This window comes from Ochlerotatus camptorhynchus, unplaced genomic scaffold (assembly GCF_037179485.1).
Source record: "Ochlerotatus camptorhynchus isolate MF236.1 unplaced genomic scaffold, CSIRO-AGI_Acam_v1.1 ptg000633l, whole genome shotgun sequence".
Lineage (NCBI taxonomy): Eukaryota > Metazoa > Arthropoda > Insecta > Diptera > Culicidae > Ochlerotatus > Ochlerotatus camptorhynchus.
Genome location: NW_027041112.1, coordinates 414,064 through 434,441, shown reverse-complemented (window position 1 = coordinate 434,441; position 20,378 = coordinate 414,064). Strand labels below are relative to the sequence as shown.

Below are 20,378 nucleotides of genomic sequence, written 5' to 3'. Positions count from 1 at the left end.
CGTGGCATTCAACATCTGCACACTGAACAAAATTATGCACACAAAATTACCTCGGTTTCAATACACCTTCGCACACTCCTAACCGCCGAACTAACGCACTAAGCACTTTCTGCTCTAATTTCGAAAACTAACGAACTAATCGAGGGAATTTATAAAGAAAATCTAAATTAACAAACTTAAAGACTATTTCACGTTTACTAATTCACCTTTAAATTCACACCACGGCGCGATTACTGAAACTCGGACCGCTCTCGCCTCTTCCACAAACCAGAACGAAGTGAAAGAATCAAGTCTGAAGGTCCTCAGATTAGGCGCAAGAATTGCAATCTTCGTCGCCGGAAATTACGTGAAATCAACGAAGTTGACTTTCACGAAGTTCAAAAAATCGCCTTCACGCATACTAATTTTTTTGTAAAAAAAATACGAAGGAAGGCATTCTCCTTCTATCAAGTTAACGCATATGCCAATTCGCTTCCCACCCGAAGTGCATGAAAGGATGGGACGGGTCAACAAATCCTGAAAGCAGAATTGTGCAGGTCGATGTCCGTGCGTTTACGCGTGGTTTGCTTAGACTCTTCGTTTGGCTATCGAATTACGCTTTGGCGCCCGAAATGGTACAGAGAACTCATTTACCATCTAATGAACATTTCGGTGAGTGAACTTTTTGCGAACGCTTCATGCGTCAAGGGGTAATTCGATGGTGTTTGAAAAATTTCAATTAATGTACAACTTTTTACATTTTGATTTTTATAATATGGCACCTGCCACAACATCAAAACACGATTCTGTAAGTAGCTTTGCAGAATCTTGTACAGCCCTCCGTGGATTCGGAATTGGTGTAGCGAGCGGGCTATCGCCTACTTCGGCACGTTCGGCATAGAGCTTGTCTCAGCTCTCGGCACAACTTAATCTCGCGGCACAGATTATGGTGTGCAGAGTTCAATACCCCTTGGGTAAAGTTGACTAACCCATATATAGGTACGTTAAATTTACTGATAACCTGTGGGAAATTGATTTTGGGTGGATTCATCCTATGTTTGGTTATTTTTTCCCGTTATACTTTTGAACATTTATCAAATTATAAAAATACAAAATAAGTTGCTTTAACTTTTATTCAAACCAAATAAAATCTCGTCGCCAATCAATCGAGGCCAATAGTCTTTTATTACAATAAATCCAGCTTAAACAGGAATGGAATTTGCGTCACAACGCTAGTCTTCGTGAGGGTATTGCCTTCACTTTGAATACTGTCGGCGAGGGTAGTGGCATCAGGCCTGAACATACTTATTATAGCTAAAATTCGACTTTTGTTAAATTATGAAAGTATGAGATATTAAAATAAAAAAAATTTATATGTAAGATGCAAGAACAGGAGGTAAAATTTGTGTATGATTTATGTGTCAGTCAATTTTGCTTTCAGAGGGTCACAATTAGCTATTTTAACTGTAATGAGTAGTCGTCATGAGTGAGTACCATTCGTTATAAGAGATGAACCAGCGTCTGACTGAAAGTCTCGCTAATAAAGATAACCTAACCTAACCTAACTATTCGACTCGTTATAGCTAATCGCTAATTGTGACACTCCCGAAGCGAAATTGTCAGATTTTATGTGTCATACTCAAACTTTGCCTCCTCTACTTACATCTAACATATATAAATTATTATTATAATATCTCACAGTTTCATAATTTTGAAAAGTTGTATTTTAGCTGTATTAGTATGTCCAGGCCTGAGTGGCATAATTCAGAATTTCAACCTTTTCGCTCTGACTTTTACCGGCCAAGAAGGTTCCTCAGATCAATGCCCTCGTCCTCATCTTAATCCTTCTGTTCGTCCATATCTTCGTCGGATGGAGACTGTTCCTCCGGCTGTGAAAACAAAGGGAATGTATCTTCCAAAATACTTACCAATAAAGTGATTCTGAGCCGGATTTAAGTGTAAACATCGCACACAATCGCCTTCAAATCATTTTGGGAATTACTAAAGAGCCTGAATTTATAAAGGGACGACTTTTCAAAATTGGAACAATCGATTATCTGTCAAAGCCATTGGAAAAGTTATCCCAATCGAGCAGAAGACCTGTCAAATGGATAAGATGTCGTCTCTTTATAAATTCAGGCTCTTTAGGAATTACTACACACTGTTCTAAACCGCAGGAATTTCGAAGCAAGTCATCAAGCGCGGCATATTATCAAAATAAGACACTTTACTGCTTAATATTCACTTAACGGTATGGACTGCTGAGTGTAACCATAAATTTCCATCAAAAGAACAGATTTAAAAATTATACTTACATACTCGATTTGTCATAAAACTCGGAGATTCTAAAAGCGATTCAATACTTTTTTTCGTTAGTTGAATAAAATGGACGGAATGATTTCCTAATTCACTTAGGCTGTCATGTGAATCATGGGACAGCTCGGCGTTACAGCTTAAAACCTTCGCAAGATTCCGGCCACTGCCACCGCTCCCAGTGCCACCTTCCACGAAACTCCACTCACTCCCCGTGGTGCCCCGTTGCATCGATGGTCCAGGAAGCAAAAACAGAATGTCGTCTGCGGGAAGTGATCCCTCTTGACATCCAACTCCTTGATAGAGTTGTTCACATAATGTGCCAGCTGTTCGTCCTTTGCCGCCGGGCGACATCCCTCGTACTTATCGGCCGGTATGTCCGTGCGGAAGCCCTGCAGAGCACTAAGGCACTCTCGAGTTACGGTTTCCGTCACTGAAAGTTCGATACGATTAATTGCTTTCTAATGGTCACCATCGTTTGCCAATTCCAATTGGAACCGCTTCACCTACCGCCTTTCCGTTCGATCACCTTAACGCAGATGTCGTCATCCTCTGGACAGGCATCACCCAGGTAGCCGATTCCTCGCCAGTTGAAGTTGTCCCCGCAACCGGGTGTGGCCGACGTGCAGCGGTAGCACCAAATTGCTGTACCTGTAGGAAGTCAGAATGTTGAGTGAGTATGTCAATTGGTTGAGCTATTAGGAAAATCTTACTTCTTTCAAATGTAACTAGCAGGACTAGCATCGCAAGCAGCGGTTTTAGGTGATTCATTTCGAAAGGCACTCGGGATTTTGACTTAAAATAAAAATAAAATATTGAACTTAAATCACGAGCGGAATGTAAACAACGCCCAACCCAAATTATGGATTTAAACTGGCGACGATAGTGTTTGGTGTTGTTGTGACAAGTGGTCGATTTTGACAGATGTGTGAGTCATGTTGCGTGGTATAATATATTTTTATGGCGAACTTCCTGCCAGCATAGAGATGTGAGGCGATAGTTTCCACTGAGTGTTAAAATTTAATGTTTTAATTGGCAAATCAAAGTTGGCACTCGTGGAGAATAGAAGAACTATGAAAATGATGATTGGTTAGAAAGCTTTTATTTTGCAAATGGAGCATTTTATTTAAATCTGGTTGCTGCTACAATGGTAGAAAAGCTGAAATCTATGTATACACTTAAAAATTTGAAAAGAAATTATTTTTTCTCTATATTATATGCCTATTGAGTAGTCCTTAAGTTTTCTACTAACGTAGCATTAACCAGATTTAAATAAAATGCTCCATTTGCAAAATAAAAGCATTATAAGATTGCACTCGTATACCTCACCGTGAAAAATTTTGAAACCATCATCACTTTCATAGTTCTTCTATTCTCCACGAATGCCAACTTTGATATGCCAATTGTACCTAATATTATTTTCTTCCAAGCCCTTGAAAATTGAACGACAGCGTTGCCAGATTGTGTGAAAGCTTATCGGTATCGATGATAATAAAAAATCGGTATGTATCGGTATTTACTATTTAATTAATGTTATATTTTTGCCATTTTTGAAAGCGAAAATTTTAACGATGGTGATGACTGGGACTTGAAGGGAATTACTTTATTTAATGGCTTTCCCAGTCTTAAAATACTTTTTGTTTTTTTTTTAAATTACCGTTGTCCTCAAGTGGTGATCAAAATTGTGGTGGTTGTTTTTTTTTTAATTTAATATCATTAAATGAACAAAAATATGGAAAATCAGCCACAACAACGACTAAACTATTGACAATAACGATAAACAATATTTTCACTTGAAAAAGGTGACAACCCATGACCAAAATGTCTTGCAGAATACATCGTAGTCGCTGCAGTGTTTTAAGACTGAAAAAGCCGTTAATCAAAGCAAAATTTTAGCTTTTGAACTATGATCGGAAAATTCCGGAAGAAAACTCCGGGGAATGTTTGAATTAGCTTCTGAACGAAGCTGGAAAAAAATTCCAGGGAAAGACGAAAGAAGCTCGCCTGGATGAAGTTCGAGGAATGTTCTAAGAAAAGTTGGAAAAACATCCGGGAAACTTCCAACACACAATTGAGAAACTTGTGGCGAAAATTTAAATAAAATATCGGAAAAAAATCGGATGTCACATACAAAGGAAGCCGGAAAATTTTGGAAATCGGACGTAAATTTCCAGAAGTAGCCATTTCCAGGGAAAGCCAGAATCTCGGTAAAACCTTCCAATAGAAGATGAACAAAAAAAAACCTTTGGCTTATGGTCAAACTTCCAGAAGAAGACGAAAGAAATTTCTGGGAGAATTAATTGAACTTCATGGAGAATACGAAAGAAACTTCCTGGAGACGCTGGCAGAAACTTCCTAGGGTAGATTGGAAGAAACATCTGAAGAAAGTCGGAAGCCAGAGCGCTTACGGAACAGAGTTGAAAGAAACAAGGACAATTCATAAAACATCCCTGAAGGCTCCGCAATTTCCCTGAAATTTTCGGAACAATCCTGAAATGCACTTAAGAATATTGCATAATTCCTAGAAATTCCTTAAAAGTTCTTGTAATTTTCCTAAAATTAGGGGCTGTTTTGGAGTTCTCTGGTGATCCTCGAAGCGCTTGGAATTTCCTTGATTATAATGAGACTACCGGAATATCTCCGAAATATCATCTTTGAAGGTCTCTGGACTTTCTTGAAGATTACGAAATCTCTTAAGTGCTCTCACAATTGAATTTATTGTAACATTAGCATTTGAGTTCTCTGATCTTCCCGATTTTTTAATTTTTTAAAGTTATCGACCTTACGTTTCCTAAATTTGCATTGCTGAAGTTTTCGAAAATTGCCTGAGTTTCTTGGAACTCCTTTATAATTTCAGCAATTTCATTGAAATTAATTGATCTGTCCTGATGTTCTCTGAGCTTCACTATAGTTCCTGAAAACCATTAAATTTCCCTGAAGTTCTTTGGAATTGTGAAGTTTCCAAAATATTTATGATGTTTCCCTAAGTTCACTAGAGTTCGCTGGACGTTTCTGAAATTTCCGGGTTTTCGAATTTTAACAGAAGTTAATGAAACTGTCTTAAATTTATCAAAACTTACGCAAAAGCCTGGACTTTTCTGAAGTTACAGAACTTCTTAAATGTTCCTGCAGGCTGCAGGCTTCAGCTAGTGTGGATCCGCAATAAAAATCTGATAGCATCCTTGAAGTTCCGGGAAAATTGAAAAAACTGGCGGGAGAAGATGAAAGAATCATTCGAGCGAAGGCTTAAGAAGCTTCCAAGGTAAGGTGGAAGAAAAATCCAGGGAAAGTTGGATGAAATTTTAGAAAGTTTAAAAATGAATAAAAACTTCCCTTAGTTAAATAATGTTTATACAATATTTCTCGATTCCCTAGGAATTACCGGAACGAGCCATCGACTATATCTCGATTGATGGGTAGCCAAAAACGGTGAGGAAATGCAAACATTAGTCGAAAGAGTATCAAGCATAAGGCATCTTTAGAGATGATTGTTTAGAATTTTGAAGGCTCAAAAATATGAGGTATTCAAAAAGATTCAAGTCGCTCACAAAAATTTTCTCCGAAATTGGAGTGCGGGCAGGCAATAATAAATTTGATTATTTAAAAAAAATCGGTATAAATCGGTATAAAATCTCAAAAATCGGTATTCTGAGGAACCTTATCTGTATATCGGTATCTGGTTCGGAAATCGGTACAAATACCGATAAATCGGTATATCTGGCAACGCTGATTGAACGTCACCAGTAAACTGAGCTTCACGACTCGTTTTGCGAGACCTAAAGCTGGGTTTAGACAGGGCAAGTCAATTGATCAAGTCAGTTGAATTCAACTGCCTTGAACGTGTATTGAACGTGTAAACCATGCCATTCAATTGACTTGATCAACTCACTTGAATTGAAAAAAGTTGAACCATGCTCAACTTTTCAAGCCAATTGAATTAAACTGAGTTGATCAAGTGACTTGCCTAGTCTAAACCCAGCTTAAGAGGAAGAGGTGACTATTGGCTTCTTCCTCTTTAATTTCTATGTCTATCTCTATCTTTATCTGTGTCTATCTCTATCTTACGCACATCAAATCAGCCAATCACGAGCTGGTTCACGTTTGACAGAAAAGTGGTTCATTTTTGTCCCCGTATTATCACCTCTTCTCTTAGCGCGAGACTGAGTTGCGACTTCCGGCATCACGGATACGAATTTTGTTCATTTATATCAAACATATAAATGTTTATACTCTAAACACATTAATTATTCAAAGTAAATTGAAAACATGTTTAAAACGAAAATATTTATGTTTAAATTAAATTCAAAGGCATGTTTATTTCAACAATATATTTTGTATATGTTATATATATTGTATTTGACAGCTTTTGTCACCATGTCTGTGTTTGACTGACGATGATCGGTTTCTGTACGTGACGAATAAGAATGGAATCAATCTCCAGTGGGACCTGGCCAAGCGGAAATGGTTGGCAGAGACAATAAAGGCGCAGAAGATGGTAGTTATTTCACTAGGCATGTAGCACGATCTGAAGTTTTTGGTAGTGACCGGATTAGATCAAGAGCTGGACGAAGCGACGATGGAGCTGGTGATACTCTGATTGGAAGAATTCCTATCAGTTATATGCCTGTACGAAAGATAGGACTGGCTCCTGGATAAGATGTTCTACGTGGAGACATTATACAGTCATCAAACGCCGGGTACCAGCATTGATGCCATGTCTCGAAAACGTTGCATTGTGGAAGAATCGCATTTGGTTTACAACTGTCTTCCCAGCTTGAGTGTGTCAGGTTGATCGGAAACGAACGTTTTATTTTATCGCGCATTGATGATTTATAATAATAAATAAATATATATTTTTTCTTAACATTAAATACGTTTAAGGTAAACTCTAAAATCATGTTTAAAATAAAAATATTTATTTTTGTTTACAAAGCTGTCAAATCAATCAAAAATATTCACGTTTATTTTCAACTCGAATATTTTTAAAATAAACGTATAATGATTTTTATTTTAAACATTGATATCACATGACTTTGAACATAAAGTACGTTTGCATCAATCTATTTTATTTTTGTGGCCAGAACAAACTGAGTTTACGTTTATTTTTACCTCAAATATTTTTATTTCGATGATACTTTTTTCTGCGTGATCAAAGCTGCCAGCGGTTAAGCTGGGTTTAGACTAGGAAAGTCAAATGATCAACTCAGTTGAATTCAATTGGTTTGAAAAGTTGAGCCTGGTTCAACTTTTTTCAGTTCAAGTGAGTTGATCAAGTCAGTTGAATGGCATAGTTTACACGTTCAATTCGCGTTCAAGTCAGTTGAATTCAACTGACTTGATCAATTGACTTGCCCTGTACATTCTTCATTTTAAATACCTACATTCTTAATTTTAAGAAGAAAGGCAAAACACATCAGGTGCGGTGATGAAAGCATAAAAACCAGGATAGTTTTTATGACTTAGCTGAGTTTTTAATTGGGATGTTTTTGTTTATTGTTATTGTTATAAATACACCCCTCGGGTGGGGACACCCCTCACCATCCTTCTCCAAAGGGGGAGTTTGGTAAAGAGAGATGAAAAAACCGATTTGTACCTTCCTTAAAAGTTGTCCTAGCTCGCTTGTCTAATATCTATATACAATCTTCACACTGCCGTACTCTAACGGAACTATCAACTCTATGCTTTCATCTACTCCATCTATCGTATAAAAATTACCACTACAGTCTGTTATTTGAAATTAGCATCTTTAACTATGTAAATCGTTGACTTCACGTAGAAGTAATACTAAAAATATATCAAAGTACATATTCTTTAGCTGCATTAAAAATACAAACCTAATTCCAAACTTTCGTCAATTTTGGTACACTGGAACTATTTTAAATCAGTACGATTACATTAGCAAAAATCACCATCTTAACACCTCTTGGTGGGACTTTGTATGGAAGTAAGCTGTCAACGAATAGATTTAGTGTCAACGATCAAAAATTTAATTCTTGATTGCATGCAAAATTGTGCTCGTCCCACATTGCAGGGGTTTCTTCCCAAACACTTCTATGGCCACTAGAGGCCCTACGGGAACCTGCGCCGGAATGGACGTTCCGGGGGCAATCCATCGGATGACCACAAAATTATGATAAACAGTCTCCTGCTGTAAATTCATGAATTTTGATACCCATATTGCAGGGGTTTCTTCCCAAACACTTCTATGACCACTAGAGGCCCTACGGAAACCTACTCCAGAATGGCCGTTCCGGGGACAATCCATCGGATGACCACAAAATTACGATAAACAATCTCCTGCTGTAAATTCATGAATTTTGATACCCATATTGCAGGGGTTTCTTCCCAAACACTTCTATGGCCACTAGAGGCCCTACGGAAACCTACTCCAGAATGGCCGTTCCGGGGACAATCCATCGGATGACCACAAAATTATGATAAACAATCTCCTGCTGTAAATTCATGAATTTTGATACCCATATTGCAGAAGTTTCTTCCCAAACACTTCTATGGCCACTAGAGGCCCTACGGAAACCTACTCCAGAATGGCCGTTCCGGGGACAATCCATCGGATGACCACAAAATTATGATAAACAATCTCCTGCTGTAAATTCATGAATTTTGATACCCATATTGCAGGGGTTTCTTCCCAAACACTTCTATGGCCACTAGAGGCCCTACGGGAACCTGCGCCGGAATGGCCGTTCCGAGGGCAATCCATCGGATGACCACAAAATTATGATAAACAGTCTCCTGCTGTAAATTCATGAATTTTGATACCCATATTGCAGGGGTTTCTTCCCAAACACTTCTATGGCCACTAGAGCCCCTACGGGAACCTACTCCAGATTGGTCGTCCCGGGGACAATCCATCGGATGACCACAAAATTATGACAAACAATCTCCTGCTGTAAATTCATGAATTTTGATACCCATATTGCAGGGGTTTCTTTCCAAACACTTCTATGGCCACTAGAGGCCCTACGGGAACCTGCGCCGGAATGGCCGTTCCGGGGGCAATCCATCGGATGACCACAAAATTATGATAAACAATCTCCTGCTGTAAATTCATGAATTTTGGTACCCATATTGCAGGGGTTTCTTCCCAAACACTTCTATGGCCACTAGAAGCCCTACGGGAACCTACTCCGGAATGGCCGTCCCGGGGACGATCCATCAGATGATCACAAAATTATGATAAACAGTTTCCTGCTGGAAATTCATGAATTTTGATACCCATATTGCAGGGGTTTCTTCCCAAACACTTCTATGGCCACTAGAGGCCCTACGGGAACCTACTCCAAAATGGCCGTCCCGGGGACAATCCATCGGATGACCACAAAATTATGATAAACAATCTCCTGCTGTAAATTCATGAATTTTGATACCCATATTGCAGGGGTTTCTTCCCAAACACTTCTATGGCCACTAGAGGCCCTACGGGAACCTACTCCAGAATGGTCGTCCCGGGGACAATCCATCGGATGACCACAAAATTATGATAAACAATCTCCTGCTGTAAATTCATGAATTTTGATACCCATATTGCAGGGGTTTCTTCCCAAACACTTCTATGGCTACTAGAGGCCCTACGGGAACCTACTCCAGAATGGTCGTCCCGGGGGCAATCCATCGGATGACCACAAAATTATGATAAACAATCTCCTGCTGTAAATTCATGAATTTTGATACCCATATTGCAGGGGTTTCTTCCCAAACACTTCTATGGCCACTAGAGGCCCTACGGAAACCTACTCCAGAATGGTCGTCCCGGGGGCAATCCATCGGATGACCACAAAATTATGATAAACAATCTCCTGCTGTAAATTCATGAATTTTGGTACCCATATTGCAGGGGTTTCTTCCCAAACACTTCTATGGCCACTAGAGGCCCTACGGGAACCTACTCCGAAATGGCCGTCCCGGGGACAATCCATCGGATGACCACAAAATTATGATAAACAATCTCCTGCTGTAAATTCATGAATTTTGGTACCCATATTGCAGGGGTTTCTTCCCAAACACTTCTATGGCCACTAGAGGCCCTACGGAAACCTACTCCAGAATGGTCGTCCCGGGGACAATCCATCGGATGACCACAAAATTATGATAAACAATCTCCTGCTGTAAATTCATGAATTTTGGTACCCATATTGCAGGGGTTTCTTCCCAAACACTTCTATGGCCACTAGAGGCCCTACGGAAACCTACTCCAGAATGGTCGTCCCGGGGACAATCCATCGGATGACCACAAAATTATGATAAACAATCTCCTGCTGTAAATTCATGAATTTTGGTACCCATATTGCAGGGGTTTCTTCCCAAACACTTCTATGGCCACTAGAGGCCCTACGGGAACCTACTCCGGAATGGCCGTCCCGGGGACAATCCATCAGATGATCACAAAATTGTGATAAACAGTCTCCTGCTGGAAATTCATGAATTTTGATACCCATATTGCAGGGGTTTCTTCTCACACACTTCTATGGCCACTAGAGGCCCTACTCCGGAATGGCTGTCCCGGGGACAATCCATCAGATGATCACAACATTGTGATAAACAGTCTCCTGCTGGAAATTCATGAATTTTGATACCCATATTGCAGGGGTTTCTTCCTAAACACTTCTATGGCCACTAGAGGCCCTACGGGAACCTACTCCAGAATGGCCGTCGCGGGGACAATCCATCGGATGACCACAAAATTATGATAAACAGTTTCCTGCTGGAAATTCATGAATTGTGATACCCATATTGCAGGGGTTTCTTCCCAAACACTTCTATGGCCACTAGAGGCCCTACGGGAACCTACTCCGGAATGGCCGTCCCGGGGACAATCCATCAGATGATCACAACATTGTGATAAACAGTCTCCTGCTGGAAATTCATGAATTTTGATACCCATATTGCAGGGGTTTCTTCCTAAACACTTCTATGGCCACTAGAGGCCCTACGGGAACCTACTCCAGAATGGCCGTCGCGGGGACAATCCATCGGATGACCACAAAATTATGATAAACAGTTTCCTGCTGGAAATTCATGAATTGTGATACCCATATTGCAGGGGTTTCTTCCCAAACACTTCTATGGCCACTAGAGGCCCTACGGGAACCTACTCCGAAATGGCCGTTCCGGGGACAATCCATCGGATGACCACAAAATTATAATAAACATTCTCCTGCTGTAAATTCATGAATTTTGATACCCATATTGCAGGGGTTTCTTCCCAAACACTTCTATGGCCACTAGAGGCCCTACGGGAACCTACGCCGGAATGGCCGTTCCGGGGGCAATCCATCGGATGAACACAAAATTATGATAAACAATCTCCTGCTGTAAATTCATGAATTTTGATACCCATATTGCAGGGGTTTCTTCCCAAACACTTCTATGGCCACTAGAGGCGCTACGGGAACCTGCGCCAGAATGGCCGTTCCGGGGACAATCCATCGGATGACCACAAAATTACGATAAAAAATCTCCTGCTGGAAATTCATGAATTTTGATACCCATATTGCAGGGGTTTCTTCCCAAACACTTCTATGGCCACTAGAGGCCCTACGGGAACCTACTCCAGAATGGCCGTCCCGGGGACAATCCATCGGATGACCACAAAATTATGATAAACAATCTCCTGCTGTAAATTCATGAATTTTGGTACCCATATTGCAGGGGTTTCTTCCCAAACACTTCTATGGCCACTAGAGGCCCTACGGAAACCTACTCCAGAATGGCCGTTCCGGGGACAATCCATCGGATGACCACAAAATTATGATAAACAATCTCCTGCTGTAAATTCATGAATTTTGATACCCATATTGCAGAAGTTTCTTCCCAAACACTTCTATGGCCACTAGAGGCCCTACGGAAACCTACTCCAGAATGGCCGTTCCGGGGACAATCCATCGGATGACCACAAAATTATGATAAACAATCTCCTGCTGTAAATTCATGAATTTTGATACCCATATTGCAGGGGTTTCTTCCCAAACACTTCTATGGCCACTAGAGGCCCTACAGAAACCTACTCCAGAATGGCCGTCCCGGGGACAATCCATCGGATGACCACAAAATTATGATAAACAATCTCCTGCTGTAAATTCATGAATTTTGATACCCATATTGCAGGGGTTTCTTCCCAAACACTTCTATGGCCACTAGAGGCCCTACGGGAACCTGCGCCGGAATGGCCGTTCCGGGGGCAATCCATCGGATGACCACAAAATTATGATAAACAGTCTCCTGCTGTAAATTCATGAATTTTGATACCCATATTGCAGATGTTTCTTCCCAAACACTTCTATGGCCACTAGAGCCCCTACGGGAACCTACTCCAGAATGGTCGTCCCGGGGACAATCCATCGGATGACCACAAAATTATGACAAACAATCTCCTGCTGTAAATTCATGAATTTTGATACCCATATTGCAGGGGTTTCTTTCCAAACACTTCTATGGCCACTAGAGGCCCTACGGGAACCTGCGCCGGAATGGCCGTTCCGGGGGCAATCCATCGGATGACCACAAAATTATGATAAACAATCTCCTGCTGTAAATTCATGAATTTTGGTACCCATATTGCAGGGGTTTCTTCCCAAACACTTCTATGGCCACTAGAAGCCCTACGGGAACCTACTCCGGAATGGCCGTCCCGGGGACGATCCATCAGATGATCACAAAATTATGATAAACAGTTTCCTGCTGGAAATTCATGAATTTTGATACCCATATTGCAGGGGTTTCTTCCCAAACACTTCTATGGCCACTAGAGGCCCTACGGGAACCTACTCCAGAATGGTCGTCCCGGGGACAATCCATCGGATGACCACAAAATTATGATAAACAATCTCCTGCTGTAAATTCATGAATTTTGATACCCATATTGCAGGGGTTTCTTCCCAAACACTTCTATGGCCACTAGAGGCCCTACGGAAACCTACTCCAGAATGGTCGTCCCGGGGGCAATCCATCGGATGACCACAAAATTATGATAAACAATCTCCTGCTGTAAATTCATGAATTTTGGTACCCATATTGCAGGGGTTTCTTCCCAAACACTTCTATGGCCACTAGAGGCCCTACGGGAACCTACTCCGAAATGGCCGTCCCGGTGACAATCCATCGGATGACCACAAAATTATGATAAACAATCTCCTGCTGTAAATTCATGAATTTTGATACCCATATTGCAGGGGTTTCTTCCCAAACACTTCTATGGCCACTAGAGGCCCTACGGGAACCTGCGCCAGAATGGCCGTTCCGGGGACAATCCATCGGATGACCACAAAATTACGATAAAAAATCTCCTGCTGGAAATTCATGAATTTTGATACCCATATTGCAGGGGTTTCTTCCCAAACACTTCTATGGCCACTAGAGGCCCTACGGGAACCTACTCCAGAATGGCCGTCCCGGGGACAATCCATCGGATGACCACAAAATTATGATAAACAATCTCCTGCTGTAAATTCATGAATTTTGGTACCCATATTGCAGGGGTTTCTTCCCAAACACTTCTATGGCCACTAGAGGCCCTACGGGAACCTACTCCAGAATGGTCGTCCCGGAGACAATCCATCCTATGACCACAAAATTATGATAAACAATCTCCTGCTGGAAATTCATGAATTTTGGTACCCATATTGCAGGGGTTTCTTCCCAAACACTTCTATGGCCCTACGGAAACCTACTCCAGAATGGTCGTTCCGGGGAGAAACCTTAAACTGGTCCTCAAGTAAGCTGAAATTGTTTTTGAAGGAAATGCTGATACTTTGATATCGATTCCTTCAAAATTCTAGCGAAAGTGCCAAGAAAATGCTTAGTTCTTGAACATTATACAGAAAATCTGGATTGCCGGGAACCAGACTATTCCGGATGGACATTGTTGGCAATGTCCAGAAAAAAGATAAGTTTCTGAATCCATTGGTTCCAAAAGATTCAGAATCGGTTAAAATTGGCCGCAGAAGCAAGCAGTTCAATTTTGTGGGTACCCGGGTACCCTTGTGGAGCTTTTTAAGGGTAAAAAATTTCACGCCCCCCCCCTTCCGAAGCCCCTTGCTGCAATTTGTAATATTTCGTCACGAAAAGTTGTCACTCCATGAGTTCTAAGATTTCACTGAATTCTGGTTTCCTGTCGTGAAAATAACTTCATAATTTATTAACTTGAAATCTGAAAAGGTACCCGGGTACCCTGTCGACCACATAAGGGTTAAACCACAGACAAACAGACGTAACACTTCATTGTGTATCTTCGTTCACGCATTTAACGGTTGATTTGAATATTATCAGTTCCGCGAACTACTCGTCGCAGCGCTGGCATCGGATCACTTTGACGTTTCTATACATTCTATAGAACTTTTATGCAATATTGTTTGCGAGTTAGCGAACAACCTTGTTTTCCGCGAGAAGCCCGAGAGATGTCGTTACTGAGGTCCTATGTTTTGAGATACTATGTTTTCAAGAAAAACTTTTTCAAATAGTTACGTCTGTTTGTCTGTGGTTAAACAATCGTCACTTCGGTCATAGCTTGTTATGGTAGCCTGAACAACGTGTAAAGAGCAAATCGAAACATTGAACGGTGCGTGACAGTGGAACTTAATGAAGGCCTAAGTGCTTTTTCGTCGCTTTTAGTTTTCGGATTTGATAGACTATCGGTTGCAGGGGTTTGCTTACTGATCAGAGAAACGTGGTCCCATGTTCTTTCATATTCAAGAGATTTATGGTTAAATCGTTTGTTTATCGTGTATTTTGCAAAACTTGTCGTCATCGTCGGTGCCAGGTTTGAATGGTTACAACTACTCGAGTAACGGTATGATGTGATATGAGTGAGAAGACTTTCGGTAGCAGATAAAGAAAGTATTTAACACGCATTTGATTCGGATGGAATTCAAGAACAGAATGAAGTTTATTTTATCTCGTCTTATGAATCTGTCAAACTGACCAAGGTGTTTATAATAAAAGGTAGTCTCATATACACTCTAAAACTGTAGTGATCAGTTGATCTCAACACCCCTCCTCAAGCTAATCACTATTGAATCCCCAGAGACAAGCAATGCTTATTGAAAGAGGCTAACGGCAAACCCTTGGTCATTAGATCCGCTGGTTGGTCACTACTAGCTCTGTATTGTACACTTATCTTTCCGTTTGCGACACATTCCTTAATGAACTGCAGTTTTACATCGGAATGCTTCAGCTTCCGAGATGGCGCTTCCGATCCGGCGATTGCTATTGCTGACTGGTTGTCTTCAAATATGATGACAGAATGCTTATCACGAACTTCCAATTCTTGAAATAATTTGCTGATCCAGAGAGCATCACATATGCAGTCGGCAAGAGCACTGCATTCTGATTCAGTTGAAGAAAGTGCAATCACCTTGATCTGTTGCCCAGTTTGCGTCCGCGAAACCGACTATCTGCTCAACTGATTCTTGTCGTCGATAGATTAAACCATACTGTGTAGTTCCTCGGAGATACCTCAATATTCTCTTCAGATGTGACCAATGTTCTTGTGACGGATTGCATTGATACTGACTGAAGTAAGAAACGGCTGAACTTAGATCTGGACGTGATGTGATCATGAGGTAAGTCAGGCACCCAATCAGTTCACGATACGGTTTATCGAGCTTCTCATCTTCTTCCGGTCTATGCAACTGTAAGTTGGCGCACATAGGAGTAGACGCAGGCTTGCACGATTCCATACCAAACCGACGAATAACTGCTTCGGTATAGGCCGGCTGACTAAGCTTCATAATCCCTTTGCTAATGTTTCGTTCGATCCTGAGTCCCAAAAACATCTGTGCCTCTCCCAAGTCCACCATACGAAACTCACACTGCAGCATTCTTTTCACCACTTCCACTTGAGACAAATCTTTGCAAATGATAAACACATCATCCACGTACAGTAACAAATACACAGGTCCAGACTTGCTCCGTCGTACGTACAAACAGCTGTCCTCCGAACAACGTCACAAACTCATTGAACCGGTCGTTCCATGCCTTAGAGGCCTGTTTCAGCCCGTAAATCGATTTGTTCAGTTTACAAACTTTATTCCCCTCCTCAAAGCCTTTGGGCTGCTTCATATAAATGTCTTCGGTTAGCGTACCATTCAGAAATGCAGCCTTCACATCCATTTGATGGACAACGAGATTTTCTTGGTTTGCCAAAGCGAGCATCATACGTACAGTTGACATCCTAATGACAGGGGAATAGGTTTCACGGTAATCATATCCGTAGCGCTGAGTGAAACCCTTAGCAACAAGCCTCGCTTTCTTTTTGTTGATAGATCCGTCAGGGTTTGTCTTCAGTCGAAACACCGATTTACAATCTACGGGTTTTCGACCCACTGGTAAGTCAACCAGGTCCCATGTTTCATTTTCGGCTAATGACTTCAGCTCATCATTTATTGCTCCTTCCATTCCAGCCAATCAGGTTGCAATTCAAGCTCATCGATGGTCTCAGGTAGGTTCTCCACGTAATTTTCTGCATTGAGTGCATAAGCGACACACGAGTAGTCATCCAGCTTGACCGGAGCATTTCGAACACGCTGACTTCGGCGAATTTCCAAAGGATCCGACTCATTTTCACACAGCTCCAATTCATCCAGGCAGTCATCAAAATTGTCTTCTTCATGGAGATCAACAGCTTCCAGCTGATCAGCTGGATCCGCTTCAACGATGTCTGGTACGTCATGTTTTTCTTCTGTGGCCAACGATGGAGTGAATGGCCCCACCAAATCAACTCGGTCACAGCTCTGCTTTGCAACAGGACAGCGCGCCGCCTCTGATTTCAACGACAGTTCTTCCACGACAACATCCCTGGCAATGAACACCTTCCGCGAGTCCCACATCCGATATCCATTGGCATTGTACCCGACAAAATAACAGTTTTTGCTCCTGGACTGTAGCTTGTTCCGCTTCTCCTTCGGCACAAAACTGAATGCTTTGGCACCGAAGATGTGAAACTTCGAAACGTCAGGCCGGTGTCCATATCACATTTCATATGGTGTCTTGTTGACCGTCAATGCCGCTGTTGGACTTCGGTTGATGATGTAAACCGCCGCCAGAACTGCTTCACACCACAGTGTCTTCGACATTCCAGCATCCTCAATCATCGCCCTTGCTTTGTCCATTATTGTGCGGTTGAGCCGCTCGCTGACACCGTTTTGTTGCGGCGTATACGGAACGGTGTATTCAAGCTGTATACCTTTTCTGCGGCAAAGACTCCGAAACTTTTCTCCAACATATTCCCCGCCATTGTCACAACGTAGACGGGATATTCGACTATCGAAATGCGATTCAGCCATCGCAGCGTATGTTTCGTTGAGCAACCGAGCCCGCACAAAATCTAATGTGCACTGTTCGTCCGATAATGTTTCGAGCACTGTTACCAGCTGGCTATACGATCGTGGCATTGACTGTAATAAATGAAACACAACAAGCCGCTCATCTAATTTTATTCCCGCCGAATCCAAATCGCGAATAGTTTTGTCGAAAAGCAACAGATGCTCCTCCATCGAATCGGTTTTGCCGAATTTTAGAGCAGACAACTTTTTAAGTAGAAAAAACTGTCCGGAAATTCCTTTCCGCGCAAACGCATTCTGAAGCGTCCTCCAAATCTCGACCGGATTACGCTTTTGCTTCACATACTCGAGCTGTGAATCCGCAATATTCCGGATCAGAACTGATTTGCATCGAACATCCTTCTTCTTGCGTTCATCCAGATCTTTTTCCTTTTCATGATTAACCTCGGCACTATCACCAGGGAGCACACGATATTCCTCCACTTCTTCCGACAGCTTCTCAATGCACGACAGGAGTCCCAGCTCCTCCAAGTGCACCTCCATCCGGTGCACTTTTCGATCCTCCTCCATGGCAGAAATTACTTTTCACTCACTCGACCGTGCAATTTTAACACGCACAAAAAAAAAATGTTTTCCATTCGTTATTCACGAAACAAGCACAATTTGCAGGTTAGAGCGTTGACTGGGCCCATAACCTGAGAAGACTTTCGGTAGCAGATAAAGAAAGTATTTAACACGCATTTGATTCGGATGGAATTCAAGAACAGAATGAAGTTTATTTTATCTCGTCTTATGAATCTGTCAAACTGACCAAGGTGTTTATAATAAAAGGTAGTCTCATATACACTCTAAACTGTAGTGATCAGTTGATCTCAACAATGAGGAGCTCGGTGGCCTTAGAGCGACCGTTTTGCTTACTGAGCTGAACATAATGAGTCTAATCTCAGACTCATCCACGTACAAGATTCGTGAATCGTTTTATTTGATGACTACATGGTTAATAACAGCAACTTGATGATTAAAAAGGAGCTCGTTGGCCTAGTGGAAAATGTGTTTGCTTACTGAGCAGAAGACCGTGGTTACAATCCCAAGCTCTTTCGTGTTATATGATCGTTCGGACATCAATTCAGCTTATCGTTTACCGAAACGAATCCTGCTGCAAACCCAATATCCCAGTAATTCCTCTTAGAAGTGCAGAGGTGTTCTCGGCTTCCATCAAAGCGAGTGTCACGTCAACACATTTCTAGCCATTCTTTTCATGACCTGTGTTCGGGCGCGGCCGGCGCTTGTATTGCCTAGTTTGAGATCACCAGTTTTTACACATTGATGATGATTGCTAGTCTCAAGCATCGTCTATTGGTTCTCTTTGTCATAACAGCTGATCTGGCAATAACAGAGTAGCAACCGTGGGCGGTCATGCTCATGCTATAAACTTCAAAGGGTCAGTGCAGTATGAGTTCGCATCCAAATAAACTGACTCGATATTTTGAACCACTCTAATGTATATGTACAATAACGCACAAACAAACACACCGTCCTATCCTTAGCGCCAGCTCCACCATTCCGTCCCTCAGGAGCTTTTAGCAAAAGCTCTTCGCCATTCTGCGTAAAACTGTCTATTTTCTATTGTTACCAAGTCAGGGTTTTGCTATATCCGGCTCGCTTGTTCCGATCAAAGGCCATAAGAAATAGCAATGCTTTCCGGTTCTCTTGTTGCTGCCGTTGCCTTGTTCGAGTTCGAACAGTGTTTCCCTCCGGTGGGAATTGGGGAATTGTTGCTTCTGTGCTGTTGCACTTGCACTCTGGCTCCGGCAATGCATTACGTTCCATCAGTGTTGGTGCAATTGAATGCAGTCCCTATAGCCAGTTGGGTGAGGTAGACTGTTTCGGTATGTTTCGATTTATTAAAAGTGCATTTAATGTATGAGCTTCTTCTGCAGTATAATTTATGTTGAATCTAGAAAATGGCTCATTTCATCAAATTGGTTAAGTTCGTGTCTAATGTGAAATTTTATGGGTGAATTTTAACAGTAACCAGAACATAATTTTAAGCCATCCTAAACCTTGAAACAGCTATCATTCGAACCGGAAATAAAACCAATTGCGATACGAATTCGATTGAATTGCTTCACGTCTGCTGCTGCTGCTGTTAAGACTTTCCGGAAACTGAAAAGGAAAAACGGAACACATTCCGCTTTTTCCAGTTTCCTATATTAGTACATAACCTCATTCGCCAAGAGTAAAAACTGAGCCTCACACACTGCAGCTGTATGACCAATTGGCGAGGGAAATAAGAGAGACAATCGTTTCGAAACACAAGCTGGATATTAACCTGAAACTTTTATCATCCCCATGCACCCCGGTATCGGTCCAGTCAGTGTGGCAAACATTGCTGGAGTGGGTCCAGGACTGGGGGTGTGCACACGGAATAGGTCGCGTTCACTATTGTCTATTTGGCCATCACAAAGAGGAAAAACTTTTCGAATCGACTCAAATGTCGGATGCATTTTGTGTCTGTGTTCTCTGTCCCGGCCGACACATGTGACATCTGAGGGAAGGTATTCTGGGAAATGGGATCATACCTAATGTGTGTGTGTGTGTGTGTGTGTGTGGGTACTAGGAGAGTTTTTGAAATGTGCGGGTTCTATCAATTCGGGGTCGGAGAGGGAAGTAGAATGTGGGATTTGTTTGGGACACCTTTGGCTTGACAAACATTACGCATTCTCCTGCATGGCGGGGGTGGGTCAAAGGGTGGTGCATGGCATGTTCAGTGGGATTACGGTATTGTTT

General features: G+C 41.8%; 1 protein-coding gene across 1 annotated transcript; it reads right to left on the bottom strand.

The window, feature by feature from the left end:
* Window positions 1–2,155: 2,155 nt before the first annotated feature.
* On the bottom strand, window positions 2,156–3,099 carry LOC135714250 (UPAR/Ly6 domain-containing protein crim-like). Its single transcript, XM_065237583.1, has 3 exons — window positions 3,006–3,099; window positions 2,803–2,943; window positions 2,156–2,725 (listed from the first exon to the last, which is right to left on the bottom strand). Exons 1-3 carry the CDS (start codon window positions 3,061–3,063, stop codon window positions 2,433–2,435), a joined length of 492 nt encoding a protein of 163 aa, XP_065093655.1. The 5' UTR covers window positions 3,064–3,099; the 3' UTR covers window positions 2,156–2,432.
* Window positions 3,100–20,378: the final 17,279 nt, after the last annotated feature.